The sequence below is a fragment of the Pelophylax lessonae genome, assembly GCF_965119305.1.
Source record: "Pelophylax lessonae genome assembly, chromosome: 6".
Taxonomy (NCBI): domain Eukaryota; kingdom Metazoa; phylum Chordata; class Amphibia; order Anura; family Ranidae; genus Pelophylax; species Pelophylax lessonae.
Window position 1 is genome coordinate 178787888 of NC_138773.1, and position 22926 is coordinate 178810813.

The following is a 22926-nucleotide window of genomic DNA, read 5'->3' on the forward strand; positions in this document are numbered from 1 at the left end:
ACAGTCACGTGCAGGCCTATTTGTTGGAAAATGAGCTAAGCTGCCTATAGCAGAGATGGGCTTTACTACCTACTAGGACTGTCCATAGGCAGTGATGTGCTTGTTATTTTCTGCCTAGTGTCCTAATCCTGAAGGTGGCACTATAACCCTATGGTCAACAATATGATATGCTGCGTCTGTCAATGTACGAAAGAGAAAAGGAAATGTTGTACTTCTGGTAAAATCTTTCTAGAAGTCCATTGAGGGATACAGAAATTGAAGAATTCTGAAAGAGTTGAGTTATACATCCACCTGTGGAAAGTTGAGACACTGGCAAACCAAAAAAGGCATAGCAAAGCTGCCCCTGTATAACACCTTGCCTCTCTATTCATTCTTCAGTTTTGTGGCAGGCCATACATATGGTCAATAATAGATCGATAATGTATGTTTCCTAAAGTAGAAGTCCAAAAGACTAAATTTGTTATCCATAGGAGAAATCTGCAGCAGGGTCCCAGTGATGTCTATCTGCTGATGTTCAGGGGAATACAGGACCCTCCAAGCGATGACTACTTCCCTGCGGGTAGAAAGTGGGGTATCAAATTACCAAGCCATCCCCCATCTATATTAGCCATTGAGGAGATTCCAAAAGCCAAACTTTAACACTAGAAGATAGTGCAGTCAGAAACGACACAAACTGCACTGTTTACCATAGGGAGTAGGTTGCCCAACCTAGGCGATGCCCAGTGAAGGTCAGGTCAAATCATCGGCTGGCAGAAGAATTTTGACAGCTCTGGAATGTGTTCCAGGGAACCAGACTCAGCGGCCCGGCCTCAGAGAAGTCATTCCAGGTTTGGGGGATGGAACCATCTTAATCCCCACCAGAAACTGGCAAATTGTGTCTAAGCGTCTCAATGCGAAGAGACCATAATGGAGGTAGATGTCTAGAAAGCTGACCAAAAAAAAAAAAAAGTTCTAAAAGAACTCAGAGAATATGGATATTATGGGAAGTAAAGAATCATTTTTTTTCTCTTAATGAAAAGTATAACATTTCTTTTATTGTATTTTTTTATTTTTTTTCAAATAAAGGAAGACGACTTTACATTCACTTTAACTTCTGCCTTTTCACTCTCAGTGTGTGGATTAAGTGGGATCGTTACATCAGCTGTGCTGTTTCTTTAGATAACCAACAGCTCTTGGGACTTTTGTAAAATTAGAATGGTTTATAGGTTAATATTTTATTATACACTTATTACAAAACTAAAATTGGTATGAAAAGGTTATATAGTTATAGGTTATACTGCTGCCTACAGAAGGTTGGAACACTTGCAAATAAAAAAAAAAAAAAAAAAAAATTTAAGCCAGCCTTGTTGCCCTAGAACAGGGGTCTCCAAACTATGCCCCCCCCCCCCCCGTTGTTCAGGAACTACATTTCCCATAATGCCAAGTCATGTCTGCGAATGTCAGTTTTACAACGCCTCATGGTATTTGTAGTTCCGCAACAACTGGAGGGCAGGAGTTTGAGGATTCCTGTCCTAGAAGGTGGAAATTTTTTCCTCATCGCTAACTATATATTTTTTTGCTAATCTTATAATATTTCTTTGTAGGTTTACTCACTGCATTTCACACTGCTGCTTGAGCTAGTCAGTATAGCTATCCGGATCAGCCTATCAAAAGCAACAGTTTAAGGGAGGCCCTAACAGCACTGTAAAGTTGTGATCACTTTTACAAAACCGCAAATCACCGCATGGAGAAAAAAAAAAAAAAAAAACCTTTACCAAGATCATGGCTGCAACCATGATCTTGTAAAAAAAACACTTACTGACAGGATGTTCTACATTCACATGTTGATCAGAAAATGGTTAGGGGCGAGGCCAATCCGGAGCCACCAAGATGACCGGAATTCCTTCTGCCTCGATCCTGCGTAGAAGTCTTGGCAGGGCATTAGAGGGAAGGCGTAAATCAGACGATACTGACCACACAGGGCCACCAGCGTCTGTGGCATCCAACAGAGGATTCCATGATCGCGCCACAAACTTCTGCACCTTTCTGTTGCGCAGAGACGCCAACAGATCCACCTCGGGGACGCCCCACCGGAGACACAACCGATGAAACATCTCTGGATGAAGGGACCACTCCCCTTTGGCCCAACGCCTGCTGACTGAGGTAATCCGTCTGCCAGTTTTCCACCCTGGGAATGTATATGGCGGAGAGGGCTGGAACGAACCGTTCTGCCGACCTTAGAAGGCTGGCTACCTCCAGAGCCGCCAGGACTATTTGTGCCCCCCTGGAGATGGACATAAGCCACGGCCGTGGCATTGTCCGATTGAATGTGCACTGGACACTGATCACTCAAGAATTCCATTACATTGATTGGTAGTCTGATCTCCTGAGCCAAATTTTTGCAGAGGGCGCCTCCCCAGCCGGAAAGGCTGGCATCCGTGGGGATCACTGTCCAATACAAGAGGAGGAAGGCTTTGCCCAGCCACGATATCAGGGACTCCTTCATTCCCTGGCTCAGCCGGATCCGATTGTCCAGAGACTGCGGAGCCTTGTCCCATTTGGCCAGAATCTCCCTTTGCAGGGACCTCGTATGGAACTGTGCAGACAAAACCGCCTCGATTGTAGACTATCAGGCCCAGCACCCGCATGCAAGTCCGGAGGGATGACCATCTGCTGGACAGCCGGAGACAAATTGCAGCCTGCTGTTTCTGGTGTTTGTCCACAGGAAAGAGCACTCTGGCTAAGGCAGAGTCCAGCTTTGTGGACGGAGCCAGAGCAGACTTCTAAAAATTCAGAATCCAACCGAACTCCTTCCGAGTACGTATGGTGACTTCCAGGTTTTCCACGAGAGCAGAAGATTCCACTCACAGCAGGAGGTCGTCCAAGTAGCCCAGTATCGAGATCCCCCGTTGGCGTAACAATGCTAGCACGGGAGCTAATACTGTGGTGAAGACCTGAGGAGCAGAGGCGAGACCAAAGGGTAACGCTACAAACTGATAATGCTCCTCTCCCACGGCAAAGCGGAGAAAGCGCTGGTGACCGGCACATATTTGAATGTGAAGGTAAGCATCCCTGTCGATCGAGGCAAGTAAATACCCCTGATGCAGGGATTCCACCGCTATGCAAATAGATTCCATTCTGAGCTTCTGCACCCGCAAAAAGCGGTTCAGCGCCTTGAGGTCCAGGATTGGACGCACCTTGCCTTCCTTACTGGGAACTGCAAACAGATTTGAGTAAAAAACCATGAAAACGTTTCAAAGTCGGAACCGGGACAATCACCCCTTGACGTAACAGGTCTTCTACCACCACAAACAGACCCTGTAAATGGTCCAGGGACAGGCGCAAGTTGGAAGGAAAGAACCTTGCCGGGGCACAAGAGTGAAACTCCCCATCTTGTAGCTGGACTGAATGACTTCGTGGACCCACTTGTCCGGTACCAGGGGAAGTCCGCAGTTCTGGAAACCAACGAAGACGTTCCCTCCCCCCCCCCACTCCCGTTACGGGTGAGGGCGCACCTTCACGCTTAAGGAGCCTTGTCCGCAGATCTGGAGAAGCCCGCTCTTGGCTTGCCAGACCAGGTTAGTTTGGATCCTCAAGAAGGGGCCCTGAAAGGCTTCGAGCCCTTGTCAGTCGACCCTGAGGGACAAAAAATAATTCTTATGAGTCGAGAAGGAGGGCCCACGTCTATGACGAGGTTCCTTGCCCTTAGCAGCCTGTGGAAGAAAAAGTATTTTTTCCCCCTGTGAGACCTTTAATGATGTTATCCAGGGTAGCACCAAACAGGCGATCCCCTTGAAAGGGGAGATCAGTCAAAGCTTTTTTAGAAGGCTGGTCTGCAGACCAGCATTGAAGCCAAAAGACAAGCCGAAGGACTACTGCCGAAAAAGAGGGCCGAGCCACTAGGAGAGCGGCATCTAGAGGCATCACAGAAACTGCAGCCCCTGCACCAGCTGGTCAGTCAGCTCAGCAAAGGCAGGGAGGAGCTGTTCTCCCTCCAGGTCATGGCGTAAAAGCTTAGCCCACTCGGTCAGAGTTTGTGACACCAGGGCAATTGTGAATACCGGCCTCAGCGCCAAACCAGCCAGAGTGTAGATATTGCAGGCCACAGCCTCCGCCTTCCTGTCAGCTGGATCTTTAAAGACCGGGGGCTCTTCAAGTGGAATCATGGTTGCCTTGTTTAGTTTAATCCGGAAACAGGAGGGCACACCACCGGTGGAACAGTCCACTGCTTAATAAGGGACTCCTCATAGGGGTAATGCCTAGTAAGGCGCTTAGGGACCCAAGGGAACACTTTGGTCGTCCCCACTCTTTAGTGACAATTCTGTCAAAATAGGCGGAGAAAGGAAACACCTTTGCCGCTCTAGATGGCTTGTGAGCCTCTGTCGCAGCTGCATCCTCCATCTTCAAGGTCTCATGCACAGATACAATCAGTGCTTCCACCAGCCCCTTTTCCAGCACGGGTGCAGATGTGGAGGAATCATCCTTACTATTTGAGGATCCTGGGCGTGTGGTCGCAGACCCAGCAGGGTGACCTACGCCTGTGGGGGCCGAATCAGATTCAGGATCTGACACAGATGAGGCAGGGGGCGCTTTTTGCTAGCCGGTCACCCGAATGCTACCTCCACCGAGGACACAAATCACTCCAGGACCGCCGTCAGTGCATCGATGGATGGTTGGGACCCGGAGGGCCCCGCAGCCTCAGAAAGGGGATCAGGTGGGGAGATGTGCTCTAAAACACTCCAGGAGTCACCAAGGGGACCCCACAAAAAGTGTAGAACACGGCAAAAAAGAAAACCTCCACCGCGCTGGCAGCACCACCCATTCCCCAGGGCACAAGCACCAAGAGATTCTCAGCAGAAAGGGAGAGAACCCCCACCACACTCACCACCCAGCAGAAATAGGCACCTGCAGCCACTAGGATAATCTGCACTACACGTACAGTGATCAAGAAGTGAAAAGATCTAGAAGTCAGCGGGGAGGGAGGCAGAGGGGCTCCCACCGCCGAAATAGCCACTCACAGGGCTCCACTGTCATGGCCGCCGCTATTTTCAAAAGGCAAACCACTGCAAAATAGCCGCCGGACTACACAAACATGGCCACCGTGCATATAAAACACACATGCTACAGCAAAACATCCCTAGGCCTCAAGGGCAGGACGGAAGGGCCCTGGCAGGGGCCCCCACCAGGTACAAACCCCCCCCCCCCCCACCGCACATCTGATCATCCAGCAAAGCATCCCTGCCCCCACCCCAGGAAATAGACCAGACCACCCACACAGCCCCAACAAAGTGTGTGTGTGTGTGTGTGGGGGGGGGGGGGGGGGTAGGATGGGGGACAGATGAAAGGGGGTGCCTGACAGGAAGAGGGGAACCCGGGGGTCCATCTGTTCCAAGAAGGGGCCCATGTCCACCCCGTAAAACCCTCCGGGGACGACGACAATTACTTACCATACCCGGAACCAGGCGGGCACCACTCCAGACAGAACTCCTTGCTACCTAAATGGGGGGGGGCTGCTGCCAGGAGGAATGATGCGCAGGGCGTTTAACTCACAGGCCAGCCCCTGTCTAGGAGGGCTATGTCGAGCTAGACCTAGCGTGGAGCTGAAGTCTGCACATGCACGCTGGCCAGGCTTGGGTGACCACTGAATCTAGATTATCCAGCCAGTCGTCCAATCCGGCAGATGACTGTAGATCTCATGGATTTGTAGATCTCACGGATTTGTAGATCTCACAGGAAAAAAAAAAAAAAAAAAACTGAAAAAAATATGCCAGGACCAGAGAGATCCCAGCAAAGAACTAGGTCCTTACTCCTGACTAGGAAAAAGGATCTATAGCAGGGAGAGGGAGTATACCCCCTGGGACTGCCCATAGAGGTAGCCAGATTATTTTTCTGCCTAGTGTCCTACTCCTGTAGGGGGCAATATAACCCAACTATTATGAAGATCAGGAGCTGTGTCTGTCATTGAGCGAAAGAGAAAGCGCCTGCCTTTACAATGCCTTTAATGGCTGAAATCTAGGCGGCAGAGGTGTGGAAACTGGTTACCAGCGAACATTGAAAACAACTTTGTGTGGAGAAGAATAGTCTTTATAGAACATGTTGGTCAATGTAGTAGTCAAAATATGAACTAAAGCTTACCATGTTCAATGATTTCAACCAAGCTTCTCAAGTGTGGCAAGATAGCACATCCCATCAGTATAGCAATCTGCTGCACAATTTTAATACCAGTGTGTCGGGCCTGCCATGATTTTTTGCTCTTACAAACGGCTTTCAGAAATGGAAGAAGGGAAGGGATGCCAAGGGCAGAAGCAACAACCGCAAAAGCTCTGGCTGTTGTGTTACGGACATATTCATCCATGTTGTCAATATCTGGTCTCATTGTGGAAATCATTGTGGCTAAACCAGCAGCCTGAGAAAAAAAAAAAAAAAAAAAAGGTGGGATGTTTAGAACTCAATTTGAAACATTTTCCATTTGTTATCCAATTACATACAAAAATACACATTAAACTACATTTAAAAAGGGAAATCTATAGTTTGTGGGTCAAATGTTCACATGGGTGACAACAGCATGCATTTGTTAGAACTCATGCGCTCTTTTGGCTTGATTATTTATTGTGTGCATAAACCCACCCCCCTTTTTTGTACATGTATACAGTCCAGACAAAGTATTATAAGAATGACTAAAAGTTATAATTTAAATTTAAATACCCATGGTTTATGGTTTATGGTTCAATGTAGCTTCAAATCTGTATGTTATCTTTATTTTCACTCTATGATCTTTCAGAGCCAGCGTGTGGATCTGCAGTGTCGAGACTAGTGATGCCAGTTTTGACAGTGCGTGGGTGCCTGCAATTGGCTGTTGGTTCCAGGCATCATTACGGGGAGCAGGTCAAATATTTCTCATTACCTAAAGTGCCAGGTATTCTTAACAACTGCAGAGAAGCTGCAGGGTGAATATATAAGGGTCAGGAGGAGGGCCCTTTCGAGTCACCTTGCCCTACAAAGCGAGTGCATCTTTAATGGTAAAACAGTGTCGAAAATCTGCGTTAGGTAAGACTCAAAAACACAGCTTGCTAAAAAAAAAAAAAAAAAAAAAAAAAAAAAAAAAAAAAATTGTGATCCCAATTCTCATAATATGTGTGTCAAAGCAGCGCTATAGATTAAACAAATAATGTGCAAATAATTGCTCCAATGCGCGGCTACTCTTGGAGTCTATTTGCATTAGCCATCGAGCACCATCTAGTGCTCTCTGCTCTACACAATCAGCCTGCTGATCCACCCTGCTGTGAAGCTCGTTAGTAAACCCTGTAAGCTTTCAATAAACTTTGATTTTTAGTATGGATTTAACAATAGAGATTTGTATTTATTTCCTGGCATTCTATTGGATTGACTGGAGTGATGACCATTGTTTTCTTTGCTGACCGCCCAGCCTATGTTAAAGTGATTGTAAAGTCTTTTTTTTTCCCCTATAAAAATAACAAACCTGTTATACTTGCCTGCTCTGTGAAGTGGTTTTGCACAGAGCAGCCTAGATCCTCCTCTTTGATCCTGGCTCCTCCCTCCCTCCTGTTCAGTGCCCCCACAGGAAGCTCAAGCCGAGTCACAGCTCCCTGTGTCCATGCACTTTTATGCATAGGTAAATGTTGGATGTATATCTGCAATTTATTGAATGCTGTTCCATATTGCACTCTCTGGCACGTTCTCTACTATTTCCTATTGGAGCATGCATGTTTAAATATTTGCCATTCCATATTTCACTTTTTGCACATTTGTTTGATTTAAAGCGCTACTTTACGCATCATTAAAGATCTCAATGGACTGGAAGCCAGCAGATACAAATACTATTTACAGCTCTAAAGTCTACCCTAGACATGGAGATTTCCAGTACAAATTGCACAATCTACTAGCTCCATGATCAGCTTTAGAAAAAAGGAACCTGTAATATGTATGATACAATAATAAAATTCCACTCAGTAGAGTAGGATTTGATTACAACTAAATATTAAACAGAAAATGAATACGCATTTACCCAATTTACTTTGGGTGTTAACAAAAAGAAAATATTTAGATTCATTTTTCCTAAAGAAACACTTACCTTAGCCAAGTTGGATATAATTTCTCTGCCTTCTACTCTAGCATAATAGTCTTCATCAATCAGCAAGGGTTCAATAACCACAAGAATCTGAAAACCAAAATCAAGAAATACAAAAAAGGTTTAGATAAAGATTTTAAAAAACTACAACTAAATTTGACAATCCTTCAGTATATAAAAAAGTGTCCTAATGAAAAACAAGTTCAGCCTACCTATGTTAAAACAACTCTTCAAAAGAAGCATTCATTTCGGAAAGATTTCCACAAATGATTGTCTTAGTAAAATTCCAGCTTTGCTGTAATGTACAATGAGGGGTGCCATTTACTGCTTATAACTAGTCTATTTTAGTACTCACTGAAAAACCCTTTTAATAGAGAAGTGTCTATTAAGGGACACAATTATTGGGTTATACCACTGCTACAGGAGAATAGGACAAAAAAAAAAAAAAAGAAAAGAAAAACAAACAAAAACATAAGAAGTAGTTCAGCACAGGATAAACCTTTACAAGTCACATGTCCCAGCTTTGTAGTAAAAGTTGTACTGAGAGCATGAAAACCAGAGGAAGGATTATACAGCCAGTAGAGAAACGTCTTATCCTTTGAGTTACACAGGAATTCTTTGACCGTCAAACCTATAAAAGACAGCTCAGTATAACTTCTCCCACTCACAGCATGCCTCAATTTTGTAGCAAGCAAATAGTAAGAGTGGATCATAAGAACAGAGGGGAGGGACTAGTTTCTCTTCACGTACTTCAGAAAAGCATGTCAAAAATTGTACATTAAAAAAGGAAAAAACAGTGAAGTATACAGGTAGACTGAGATGTCCAAAAGCAGTTCAAACAAATTGGTAGGAAACATAGCAACAAAGGCTTCCCAACACCTGAAGCTGGCAACAGATGGAGGACCAAACAGATAAGTAGGAACACAAAAAAAGAAACCCAAAAACACAAGAGCTGCAGCAAACCTGTCCGCTCGCCTGAGGACACTAAAAAACAGGTTGTAGATGGTGTTACCCTGTGGTTACCAATGGCTTTTTTGTTGCTAGTTTCCATTTCTTCTGTAGAGGGAGCAAAAATCAGTCAAACATTTGTGTCCTAAAATGGATGAGAAAGTACTGTACTCATAGGCCCACAAAGGAATAGAACTAGGGATTGCCTTGCAGCTCAAAGAGCCAACTGAAGGTCCTTATGCCCGAGGATGGGATCAGATGAGGCCTCAACGTACCACCTAGTAATACTAAGAACATAGGAGCAGAAGACAATGAGGCAGTCTTGCAAAGCTTGGAATCCATAGCCGGATGCCAAGAAGGCACTCACAGGTCTGGTAGAGTGTGCTGCAGGAAAAGGGAAACCTGATCCTTAAAAGGATGTTTACTTTTTTGAAAAAAAAATTAAAAATAAATGCACTTTTTTATGCAGGTTAAAAAAAAAAAAATTGATTTTTGTCTTGCCATAAAATCTTTTTCTCTGAAGTTCATTGACGGATGCAGTCTCTGTTCTTCATAACAGAAGGGTCATACTGCCCCCTAGAGGAGTAGGACAACAGGCAGAAAAAAAGTTCTAGCTATGCCTATGGGCAGTCCCAGGAGGTATACTCCCCCTCTCTGCTATAGGATGTCAGTTTTGTAACAAAGCAGCGTCGGAAAACAATAGCAACCCAACTCAAAATAGAGGGGCGGTATTGCGTCCGTCAATGAACTTCATAGAAAAGGATTTTACGGTAAGACAAAAATCCAATTTTCTTTATTGTTCATTGACGGACAGTCTCTGTACTTCATACCAGTAGGGACATCCACAAGCAGTGCCATAAAAATGAGGGGTGGGAACAGCAGAAAATAATTCCCCAGGGCTGAACCATAGCTAACCAGGCAACATAGGACTCATCAGAACAACAAGATGAGGCCCACCTGAAAAAACCATTAAACACCCTCAAGGGAGACTAAAAATCACCCTTAAAACTTTACGGCCAAAGGAAGCATCTGCAGATGCCAGCACATCCACTCTGTAAAAGTTTGTATTGTATGAACAGACGACCAGGTAGCTGCCTTGCAAACCTGAACCACAGATGTCTGATGGCGAAAGGCCCAGGAAGCGCTAAGCGCCCACGTAGAATGCGCCCTAACAGGGAAAGGAGGAACCTGACCCTTAATTGAATAAGCCTGCACAACAGTCTGTCTAATCCATCTGGAAATAGTCGCAGCAGATGCAGGCAGCCCTTTCTTTGGTCCATCTGTGGGTACAAAGAGCGAATCTGACTTTCGAGAAGACTCAGTAGTCACAAAGTACATCCTGATTGCACGAACTACATCCAAAGTATGCAGTACAAATTCCTTAGGATGTTTAGGTTTAGGACACAAGGAGGGTAGCACAACATCCTCATTTAAGTGGAAACTGGAAACAACTTTCGGAAGGATCCGGATGAACCACCAGATAGAGAGAACAGGACAACGCCGCCACTTCGGACAGCCTGCGTGCAGAAGTAATAGCCACCAAAAAAGGCCACCTTCTGGGATAAGGTAAGCAGGGGAATCTCCCAAATATTTTCAAAAGGAGGTTTTTGGAGAATTGACAGCACCAAATTAGGGTCCCAAGGTGGCAATGGCAGTTGCACTGGAGGTATCAAGTGTCGCAATAAAGTTACGTACCAGGGAATGGATGGCCAATGGCCTTTGAAAGAAAATTGCCAAGGCTGAGACCTGACCCTTGATAATACTCAAAAATACCTTTTTCATCAACTCCCCCTTGAAGGAAGGCCAAGATCCGAGCCACCGAGTAAGAGCAAGGGGGAACCCCAAGAGACTCACACTACGCAATATACGACTTCCACGTACGATGATAGATCTTTCTAGAAGTCGCTTTTCCCGCTTTAAGCAGAGTGGGGATCACTGAAGCAGACAATCCCCTGTCCTTCAGCACCTGGCTTTCAAACAGTCAAGCCGTCAAAGCCAGCGACTAAAGCAGGATGGAAGATTGGCCCTTGAGACAGGAGATCCTCCCTGAGAGGAAGTCTCCAAGGAACGTCTGCGACTAGCCTGACCAGGTCAGCGTACCAAGCTCAGCGAGGCCAGTCCGGAGCCACAAGGATGACCAGAATCCCTTTTGTCTCGATCCTGCGAAGAAGTTTTGGCAGCAACTTGAGAGGGAGAAAGGCATACATCAGCTGATAATGACCCCACGGAGCCACCTGCGTGTATGTGTGTTGTCTGCCAGAGGGTCCCGAGAGCGGGCCACAAACCTCTGCACTTTCCTGTTGATCCGCGATGCCAACAGATCTACTTCTGGAGTGCCCCAACAAAGACACAACTGCTGGCACACCTCCGGGTGGAGAGACCATTCCCCTTGATCCAAAGTCTGTCCACTGAGGTAATCCGCCTGCCAATTTTCCACTCCTGGAATGTGACCAGCGGAGAGAGCCAGAACAAAATCGTTCCGCCCAGCAAAGGATGCCTGCCACTTCCAAGACCGCAAGGACACTTCTGGTGCCCCTTTGGTGATTGATATAAGCCACAGCCGTGGCATTGTCCGATTGAATGTGCACTGGATAGCCCCCAAAGGTCTTCCGTCTACTGGATTAGGCAAAGCCCGATTGCTCTCAGCTCCAGAACATTGATTGGTAACCTGGATTCCTCCAGAGACCAGACCCCTTGAGCAGAAAGCTTGTCGAGAACACCTCCCCACCCGGACAGACTGGCATCCGTGGTGATCACTGTTCAATATATGGGGAGGAAGGGTTTTCCTTGTTTGAGCATCGGGGACTTAAGCCACTATAACCGGGACCCCTTGGCTCAACTGGATCCGATTGTCCAGAGAACTTGGATCTTTGTTCCATTTGAAAAGAGTTTTCTTCTGGGGTAATCTCGTATGAAATTGAGCGCAAGGTACCGCCTCGAAGTACGACACCATCAGTCCCAGAACTCTCATACAAGTCCGAAGGGACGACCATTTGCTGGACAGCAATAGATGATTCGCAGACTGGAGTTTTTGAAGTTTGTCCAGCGGAAGAAACACCCTGGCTGAGAACGAGTCCAAAGTCAGGCCCAGATAATCCAGTCTCAAGGAAGGGACCAGGGACGACTTCTGAAGGTTCAGAATCCACCCGAACTCCTCCAGAGGTCTCATGGTGATCTCAAAGTTTGTCGCCAGCTCCGTGGGAGACTCTGCACGGAGAAGCAGATGATTCAGGTAACCCAGGACTGATATCCCATACTGGCGTAACAACGCCAGGACTGGAGCCAAGAACTTTGTGAAGACCCGAAGAGCAGAGGCGAGACCAAAGGGTAAGGCCACAAACGAATAGTGATCCTCTCCCACAGCAAAACACAGAAACAGTTGATGTCCTGCACATATTGGGATGTGAAGGTAGGTATCTTTGATGTCTATGGAGGCCAGGAAATCCCCCTGATGTAGGGAAGCCACCACCGTGCGAACGGATTCCATCATGAATTTTTGAACTCGCATAAAGCAATTCAGTGCTTTTAAGTCCAGAATTGGAAGCACCTTGCCTTCCTTCTTGGGGACCGTAAACAGGTTTGAGTAAAAGCCCTGAAAACGTTCCAAATTCGGAACCAGAACTATTACTCCTTGTTGCACAGCCCCAAAGAGCATGTAAGCGATCCGGGGACAGTCGCACATTGGAAGGGAAGAACCTTATCGGAGGGACAGATCTAAACATGATCTTGTAACCCGACTGTATGACCTTGTGTACCCACTTGTCTTGTATTCGGGAGAGCCACGTATCTGGGAACCGGCGAAGACCTCCCCCCACCTCAGATATGGGTGAGGGCACACCTGGAGGTCGAAGAGGTCTTACCCGCAGGTGTGGATAAAACCGATTTCTGTTTGCCAGACCAGGGTCGCTAGGAGCCACCCGAGGGGGCCTTGGAGGCCTTTGACCCCCTGTTCACTTAAACCCTGAGGGACGGGAAAAAAAAAAAAAACTGTGTGCACTGAAAAGGAGGGACCCCGTCTACGACGAGGGTCCTTACCCTTGTTAGCCTGGGGGGAGAAAGGTACTCTTACCCCCTATAAGATACTCTTACCCTCTTGTAAGACCATTAATTATGTCATCAAGGGTAGCCCCAAACAGGCGATCACTTTGAAAAGCACTTCGCCCCTTAAAGGCTGCCTCCACCCGGGACACAAAAGATTCCAGGACCGCCGACAGTGCATCTATGGATGGCTGGGATCCGGAGGACCCTGCGGCCTCCGAGAGGAGGTCAGGTGGGGAAACGTGTTCCACATGGTCCATGTTACACCAGGGGAACCCGCAGTTAAAATATTTTTTTAGGAATGTCCCATCGCGCTAAAGCGCCCCCAAGGGGTCAGGCACAAAGCACTGAAGACTCAGCAGAGAGACAGAGACCCCCCCCCCCCCCTCCCGAGACCCACCACCCACACCAGATATGCACCAGGAAGGCTCAGGATGTCTGTATATATGTGTATGCAGCGATCTTGATAAGAAAAAAACCTGAGTGTCAGCAAGATGTGCCATGCTAAAACAAATAGGGAGGGGCTCCACTGCCAAAACTGCCCAAAAAAAAAAAAAAAAAACACGCCTCTACGAACTCCAAAAACATGGCCGCCTGTGATTTTCAATGGGGAATCACCGCAAAACGGCCGCCAGGCTACAGAAACATGGCCTCCGATCCTATGCAGCACATGGGCTACAAGAAAATGGCAGCCCTGAGTGGCCTGCAGTGTTTCTGAGGGCCCCCTGAATGAGATCGACAGAATGGGGGGCCCTGGTAGTGACAGGTGAAACCCCCCTGCACGATCGATCGTCCGGTCGCCACCTGGACACGGAGCGAGAATCTAGACCTGCTTGAATGCTACTACAACAGCAGACCCAATGAGAGGCTACATGAAATGTATGTGGGAGCTATGGATGAATAAGAGACCAACTACCCTAAAACCAAAACAGCAGGTTACACAACGTTTGAACATCAAGAGAAATCTAGTGTCACAACTGGGGGCAGAAGTAGTCCCAGTTAAGATAGGAGCACTCGGGGCTGTAACTCCCAAGTTGGGGGAATGGCTTCAACAGATTCCAGGTGGAACATCCAAGACAAGATCGCTGTCCAGAAGAGTGCAATTCTAGGAACAGCTAAAATACTGCGAAGAACCCACAAACTCCCAGGCCTCCGGTAGAGGACCCAAGAATGAGTAATAGATTAAAGAAAGAAAATTAAAAAAAAAAAAAAAAAAAAAACACACCATACCACCCAGGAGGGGTGAGAAAATCACATTATATATAGAATAAATATATTTAGATAGATGGATATCACATCTTGAAACTTCTAGGATGTACGTATGTTAATAAGGCACCATGTTTGGCTTTCATGCAATTGTTGTCATCTTTTGCCATACTATTATTATAGCTGACGGTTAGGTCTACCACTTTGACTTCCAATGCCTTGAAAAAGTATTAATACCCCTTGAAAGTTTCCACATTTGTTGATGTTACAACCAAAAACCTAAATGTATTTTATTAGGACTTTATGTGATAGACAAACACAAAGTGGCAAACAATTGTGAAGAGGAAGGAAAATAATAAATGGTTTTCAAATTTTTTTACAACTAAATATTGGAACGTTTTGCGTACATTTGTATTCTGCCCCTCTGAGCCAATACTTTGTAGAACCACCTTTCACTGCAATTACAGCTGCAAGTCTTTTTGGGTTTGTCTTCACCAGATTTGCACTATAGAGTGAAATTTTTGCCAATTCTTCTTTGCAAAACAGCTCAAGCTCTGTTAGAAAGGATGGAGAGCATCTGTGAACAGTAATTTTCAATTCTTGCCACAGATTTTCAATCGGATTAAGGCTGGATTTTGACTGGGCCATTCTAACAGGGGCATGAATACTTTTTCAAGGCACTGTAAATGCTTCTCATACTGTTGAATCATTCTCGTCAATTGACATAACTTGTATCAGAGACTGTATCTTACTTTTGAATAAACACCCATTTGAATAAAAATATTGCTTAGATTTAGGTTACAAATAGATCACTAAAACATTTTACATACCTTGTGCACATATGGTCTAACCAAATCATCAAGTTTGTACAAGATTCTATCAATGACTTTAACTAGCAAATGTCGTTCCTGGTCTTCAAGTGTTGGAGACATCAGCAATGGTAAGATTTGATTAAACAATGGTCCAGCGCCAAATTCCCGAGCTTTGTCTGTAATCTGCCGCAGTGCTGCCTAACAACAAAAAAAAGGGGGGGGGGGGGGAAGCTCCATTTTAGAAAATTTAAGGCCACAACATTCAATACTCACTTTGTGAAGACATTTCCATAAACCCTTAAAAAGGAAAAAAGTAAAGCCAGAGCTTGTTTGGCTGTACTTTGCCTGTGGATCACAGGAGTGCAGAACAAACTGACTGGTTTTCAGTTGACTGCTGCCAGCTCTCTGCTCATGGAGCTCGGAGCGATCAGTCTTAGAGCCAGCAGGTGACAGATGCAGCATCTCCACCAAGGCAAGTAGGATTCCAAAAAAACTTAAAAGCATTACATAAAAACTGAAAAACACCCAAAACTAATTCACACCCTAAATCTCAACACAAGAATGACTATGAGCAGCATTCCTTATAATATTTAATTAAAAATTAACAAAAGTGTTTGTGCTGTAAAGAAAAGTTGATCTAGAGACTATATCATCTACCACGTCAATGCTTTAAATCCTCTATATTTTACAATGTGACCAAACTTGGTCCAAATGATAATTGATCCAACAGTCTAAATAAGAAACTGAGTAACTTCCTCACAGAAACATTGATAGTATGTTTCCTTTTCTAGTTACATTTCACATGAAAAGGAAAAGACAAAAAGGACAGTAGCCGCATATTCTGTACCTTCCTCATGGGAGGTGTGCCATTCTTTATCTTCAGCAGTAGCTTCATTATTTTTCTTTCCTTCTGCTCTTCTGGACTAAGGGTAGATTCATCAACATCAACCTCAAATTAGGAAAAAAAAAATGTAATCAGATACTAAATACTGAAAACTCTCAGCCTGTATTGCATTAGATATTCATAGAATTACACAGATAATATCCTAATAATGAATAATAATAATGAACCTTATCTGGTAATTTTATTTTAAAAAGACAAACTATTAAAAACACACTCAATCTTAACATATGTAGAAAAAAAAAAAAAAGGATTTGTGAGAAAATGAAATTGGTTTTAGAGAACAAGTGCATTACAGAACAAACAGCAGTTTATTCATCTAATGTTATTAAATGTCATTTCTATGATGAAAGCATACTAGACCTGCAAACATGTCTGTACAATTGCACAATTGCAAAGAATAAAAAGACAATGATCATCACTTACTAGTAGTTTATCAAAGTACTGAATATCATCTGGTTTAAGGAATGGAAGATTTCCTGATGGCTGATCACTGACATTTTTCATGGTTTTGTCTTCAGCAGGCATATGAAAACCAGTTAAGCCACCCAATGGTGTTGGAGTCGCAGTCAGTTTACGTGCTGGTGTGCGTATTGGGACATATCCAGCTGGTGGGGGAAGAACCTGCAAAAAAAAAAAAATGCAAAAATTAGGATTTTCTGGGTCCTTAAATCAAGTCCGAGTCCTAAGTAAATGTATAATCTAAATTTGCCATGTACAATACTATAATAGAAACAGCCTGGAATAAAAGGGACAATTTAGATTCAGACCTTAAAGTGGTTTTAAAGACAGATTTTTTTTTTTTACCTTAATATATTCTCTGCATTAACTTAAAAAAAAAAAAAAGGGGGGCCTATACGGGATAAAATCTAGCAAGGCACTTTATCATGCTCTGCGCAGCCTCAGTTTTCTATTCTCGGCCCTGTGCTGATAACTAGAGCAGTGAGGAAGTCCCACTAGAACCCAACCTGCTGACAGACTCAAGATTTACTGCTGCTGGTGGGGGGCAAAAGGAAGGACAAAGCATGTGCCAATGGAACAGAGATTGGGAGAGAGAGAGAGAAAAGAAACAGGAGAGGTGACAGGACAAACTCTGCTGCCAGGGAGACATATGTAAGCAGACTATAGATTAGTCATTGCAGCAGCACTGTGATTCTGAACATTGTTCAGCTACTGCAGACATCCCCTCTAGCTGAACCAAGGCATAGAATCAAGGCTGGAAATGCAAACATTTTAATGACTGTTTTTGACACTAAGGAGAAAGGGAGGGTTCTCAGGAAAGAAGGGACTGCTCTGTGCTTCAGCAAAATGGCAGCCTTGGGCAAGTAGAAGCAGGTGCAATGCTGTAGGCGATTTACAATACACTAGTTTTGGTAGCAAAATTAATTATGTGGAATATATGTTTCGTTAAAGAGCATTAACTGGAAAAGTTAAAGTTCTAGATTAATGTTATTGATTCCCACAGTAATGAATTGTGAAGAAAAGTGTGCAGTTTGGTCCCTCCAAAAAAAATCCTAACTAAATTGAAAAAATGTCCCCAAATTTCAGGAAATACATTTACTGGTTTTCAGCTTTGGAAATTGTAATTAACTAACCATCTCCTACTTGGAAACATGCAAATAGAAAAATTCAGCACCAAAATGGATATTAAACAATACCTTATAACCCTCTGGAAACATGGCATCCAACTCATCATCTGAAAGTGGGCGATTTCTTTCATCAATTTCCCGCTCCCAACGCCATGCTTGAAGCTGTTCAGGAGTCATACTCATAATGTGTCCTAGAACAGGCAACATACAAGATTATAAAAGCTTTTAAAAACCTGAAACAAGGCTCTAAAAAAACATATATAAAATCTAACCACGTCAGTTGTACATGCACATCTTCTGTGCTTTAAATTTGAGGTTTCTTGTGCATATAAGCCCCGGTTCACACTAGGGCGACCTGTGAGGCGACCTGGTCGCCTCACAGGTCGCCGCAGGTCGCCTCCCATAGGAAAGCTGCGGACCCGTTCTAATAGGAGCGACACAAGTCGCTCCGACCTAGAAAAAGGGTCCGGAGCTTCTTTGGGGCGACCAGGAGGCGACCGCCATAGACTTCAATGTTATGAAGTCCGTGGCGGCCGCTCCAAGGTCGCAGCGCGCTGCTCGCACCGCGATCTCGGAGGTCGCCCCTGAAAGTAGCGTCGCTCCTATGTGAACCGGCGCTTAAGGATGACGTCTTTATTTGGGGAATCTCTCAAAACAAAACAAAAAAAAAAAAAATGGGATAGTATTTCCTCACAGACAGAGGTTTGGGCTGGCCTTTCTAAAGATCTTTTATGATGGAATGCTCCCCTTTATCCTCTAACTGCAGTTAAGGCAGCCATTTTCAGATTAGAGGGGAAAAAAAAAAAAAAAGGTATTTTCAGGCATTAATACAGCACAGACACTTTACTGTACATTCACATCAGCCTCTGCCCTCAATGAGCTTAAAGTCTATGGTCCCTATCTCACTTACATATCTATGTATAAACAACATACTAGGACCAAGGAAAGGAAATAAACTTTGCCTTCATCTGTCCAACCGATTGGATGGAGGTGGAGAGGCAACATGGGAAACTGTAGATGAACTAAGTGTGCCAACTTCCTGGTTGTCCTACTGTAAAATCCTTTTCTCGGATGTTCATCAACAGACACGGCTCCGGAATCTTCGACCATTGGGTTATATGCTGCCCCCTACAGGAGTAGGACACTAGGCCGGAAAAAAGCTTCATCACGCCTATGGGGCAGTCCCAGAACGGTATACTCCCACTTCCTGCTATATGCATTACGTTTTGTTGCAAGCAGTGTCAGAAGAAAAATAGCCCAACTCAAAAGAGGGTTGGGTGCTGTGTCCGTCAATGAACATCAGAGAAAAAGGATTTTACAGTAAGTCAAAAATCTAATTTTCTTTCGTTCATTGATGGAGACAGCTCCAGAATCTTCTTGACCATTGGGTTGTCCCAAACTAGCGTCAAACATGAGGGGTGGGAAAAGCACTGCAGAAAAAATTCCCAAAAGGCTAAACCTAGCCAACCAGGTAACGGAGCTCAACCACCAACAACTGGAGCTCACTTGAAAACAATACACCCTCAAAGAGGATCAAGTCCTCTCAAACAGCAGTCTGCAAAACCTTGCAGCCAAAAGCAGCATCCGCAGATGTCAACACATCTACTTTGAAAAATTTAGTGAAAGTGTGCACAGACTACCAGGTGGCCGCCTTGCAAATCTGCATCACTGACGCCTGATTGAGGAAGGCCCAAGAGGTACTAAGCGCCAGTGAGGATTGCGCCTTAACAGGGAAAGGAGGAACCTGACCCGACTGAATAGACCTGCACTACCGTTTGTCTAATCCAGCTGGAAATGGTTGCAGCAGACGCAGCCAACCCCTTGTGAAGTCCGTCCGTAAGGACGGACTTGCGAGTCTGATTTGCCTTAACTACTGCAAAGCACCACTTTATCTCTGTGAAAAACCAAATAAGTTGGACAAAACAAAGCTGCAAGCTCGGACATCCTGCATGCGGAAGTAACCGCCATTAAGGCCACCTTCCGGGACAACGCAAGCAGAGGAATCTCACGAATATTTCCGAAAGGAGGTTTCTGAAAAACCGACCGTACCAAATTGAGGTCCCAAGGAGGAACCAGCGACTGTAAAGCAGCGACTGTAAAGCAGGATGGAAAATCGGCCCTTGGGCCAACAGGTCTTCCCTTAGAGGGAGTCGCCAAGGGACATCGGCGATCACCCGGACTAGGTCGGCGTACCAAGACCGTCGAGGCCAGTCTGGGGCCACCAGGATGACCAGAATTCCTTCTGCCTTGATCGTTTGCAGAAGCCTCGGCAGAAGTGTGAGGGGGAAGGCATATATCAGACGGTACTGCCCCCAAGGAGCCACCAGTGCGTCCATGGCATCAGCGAGAGGATTCCAACACCTTGCCACGAATCTCTGCACCTTCCTGTGGAGACGAGAGGCCAACAGATCCACCTTGGTAGTTCCACACCGGAGACACAGCTGATGAAACCCATCTGGATGAAGTGACCATTCTCCTTGGTCCAGGGTCTGTAGACTGAGGTAATCCGCCTGCCAAATTTCAGCCCCTGGAATATGCACAGCCGAGAGAGCTGAAACAAAAATGTTCCGCCCACCTTAGAATGCCGGCTACTTCCCGGGCCACTAGGCCACTTTTTGTGCCCCCCTTAAAGATTGACATTGCCACAGCCGTGGCATTGTTTAATTGAATCCGTACTGGACATCCCTGAAGACGAACCATCCAATGGGCCAGACAGTCTGATCGCCCGAAGTTCCAGTATGTTGATTGGTAGCATAAACTCCTCCAGAGTCCAAACTCCCTGAGCACAGTCTGTACCCAAAACATCTCCCCACCGGTACAGGCTGGCATCCGTGGTGATCACCGTCCAGTACAGGGGAAGGAAGGATTTTTTCCCGGTCAAAGAGCTAAGCCACCAAATCAAGGACACTCTTGTTCCCCAGCTCAACAGGATCAGATTGTCCAGAGACTGTGGATTCTTGACCCACTTGGCAAAAATCTCCCTTTTCAGAGGTCTTGTGTGGAAATGTACAAACGGAACACCATCAGGCCCAGCACCCACATGCAAGTGCGGAGAGACGATCGACTGCTGGACAGCAGAAGTCGAATGGCAGCCTGCAGCTTCTGGAATTTGTCCAATGGGATAAACACCCTGGCTGAGGCAGAGTCCAAAATCAGACCCAGATAGTCCAACTTGGTGGGCAGAGCCAGAGCAGACTTCTGGAAATTCATAGTCCACTCGAACGCCTGCAAACGGTGATGTCTAGGTTGTCCTGTAGAGCAGTCAAAGACTCTGCTTATAGAAGAAGATCATCCATGTACCCCAGCACCGCAATCCTCCGCTGTCGCAACAATGCGAACACTGGGGCAAACACTTCGGTGAACACCCGAGGAGCTGAGTCGAGACCAAAGGGTAACGCCACAAATTGATAATGCTCCTCGCCCACGGCAAATCGAAGAAAACGCTGATGCCCGACATATATTGGGATATGAAGGCAAGTGTCCTTGATGTCGATAGAGACCAGAAGATCCACTTGATGAAGGGATGCCACTACCGTACGAATGGATTCCACCCAGAGTTTTTGTACCCGCACAAACCTGGTCAAGGCCTTGAGGTTCAGGATTGGACGAACTTTATCTGCTTAAAGGGAACAGTAAAAAGGTTTGAATAAAACCCCAGAAAGTGTGTCAAATCTGGAACCGGAACAATGACCCCTTGTAAGAGCAGCTCTTGCACCGCCCCGAGGAGACTTTGCAGGCGATCTGGGGACAAGCGCAGGTTGGAAGGGAAGACAAAATCCGAAACTCGATGTTGTACCTGGACCGGGTTAGCTCATGGACCCACCTGTCTTGAATCCATGCGGTCCATGGGTACGGAAAGAAGCGAAGACACCCCCCCACACCTCAGATACGGGTGAGGGCGCCCACTTCAGGCAGAAAAGGGCTTTTCTGTGGGTCTGGAGGGACCCACTCTCGGCGTACCAGACCACGGCCTCCTTGAATCTCCTGAGGGGGTTTGCACTGATTTTGACGAGCCCTTGTCCCGAGATCCCGAGGAATGAAAGGGCTGCTTGTGAGCCGAGAAGAAAGGGCCACATTTGCAACAAGACTCCTTGCTCCTGGTAGCCTGTGGGATTAGAGTACTCTTCCCCTCGTCAAACCGGCGATCTCTCACAAAAGGGAGATTAGACGGGACCTTCTTGGGAGTCTGGTCCATAGACCAGTATTTGAGCCATATCATGCGCCAAAGGATCACCGCTGTAAAATATACCCTGCAGACTAAGGGAGCCACATCCAGAGAGGCATCACAGATGAACTGGTCCGTCAGCTCCACGAGGTTAGGGGGCAATCTGTTCCCCTTCCAAATCCTGGCGCAGGAGCTTAGCCCATTCCGTTAAGGTCTGGGAAACCAAGGTTATGGCAAAAAACGGTCGGAGAATGGAACCGACCATGATAACGTTTCGGACCAGAGATTCAGCTCTCCTGTCAAAAGGGTCCTTAAAGGACGGAGAGTCCTCCACCGGGGGAGAAGGGTGGATTTATGCAACCTGGAAACCTGAGAGTCCTTCACAAGGGGTACTGTCAGTTTCTTTAACAAGGACTCTTCAAAAGGATACCTTAAAATGCTTAGGCACCCCGACAGAGCGTTTTGGGAAACCCCACTGACTCGCGACAATTTTGTCAAAATAGGCGGGAAAGGGGAAAAACCTTTGCCGCCTTTGAGGATCTGCGGGTACAGAATTGTACCGGCATCTGACGCAGCAGCTGCATCCTCCAGTTTTAAAGTTTCCCGGACTGATACAAATCCATGCATCCACTAGCGCTTTTTCACGAGCACCCATAGTGGAAGTGGAATCCTCCTCACTAAGAGAGCACTCAGGAAGCGTGGGACGCAGCGCATCTGCGGCGGCCATATCAACTTCAGAATCTCAGGAGACAGAGGATGCAGGTGAAGGCGGGGGAGGCTTTTTGCCCATTCTGGTTTGCTGGACCATATCCATCTTGGACACTAGTGACCCTAGGACTGTCATAGTACACTAAGCAGACTGGGACCCAGAATCCCACAGCCCCTGAGAGGGGGGTCAGGTGGTGAGACATGCTTAAGGGGACCAGTAGCAAAAAAAAAAAAAAATTCAAAAAAAATCCCACCACAGCACAAGAGGCACCACAAGTCCCAGCGCACCAAGTTTGCTGCTATAGCAGAAAGAGGGAGGCCGTTTTGCACCCACAAGGACTCAAGACCACAGACTCAGGATAGCGCAGAACGCCAGGCTGCATGCTGTGTGGCAATCAGAGAGGTGGAAATCCAGGAAGTAACACTAGAGGCCCACTGATTCACCGCTCCATAGGCTTCAAAAACATGGCCACCGCTTTATATTAATAAGA

At 45.9% G+C, this 22926-nt stretch overlaps 1 protein-coding gene across 2 annotated transcripts in view; it reads right to left on the reverse strand.

The window, feature by feature from the left end:
• The window catches only part of SF3B1 (splicing factor 3b subunit 1), a 124126-nt gene that overhangs the window by 36837 nt on the left and 64363 nt on the right, over window positions 1–22926 (reverse strand). For both annotated transcript variants that reach the window (XM_082260850.1, XM_082260851.1), the window contains 6 exons: window positions 17632–17753; window positions 16400–16597; window positions 15920–16021; window positions 15091–15270; window positions 8072–8158; window positions 6115–6385 (listed from right to left, as the gene is read on the reverse strand). In XM_082260850.1, coding sequence (XP_082116976.1) covers window positions 6115–6385; window positions 8072–8158; window positions 15091–15270; window positions 15920–16021; window positions 16400–16597; window positions 17632–17753 — 960 coding nt within the window. The remainder of the gene's footprint in view (window positions 1–6114; window positions 6386–8071; window positions 8159–15090; window positions 15271–15919; window positions 16022–16399; window positions 16598–17631; window positions 17754–22926) is intronic.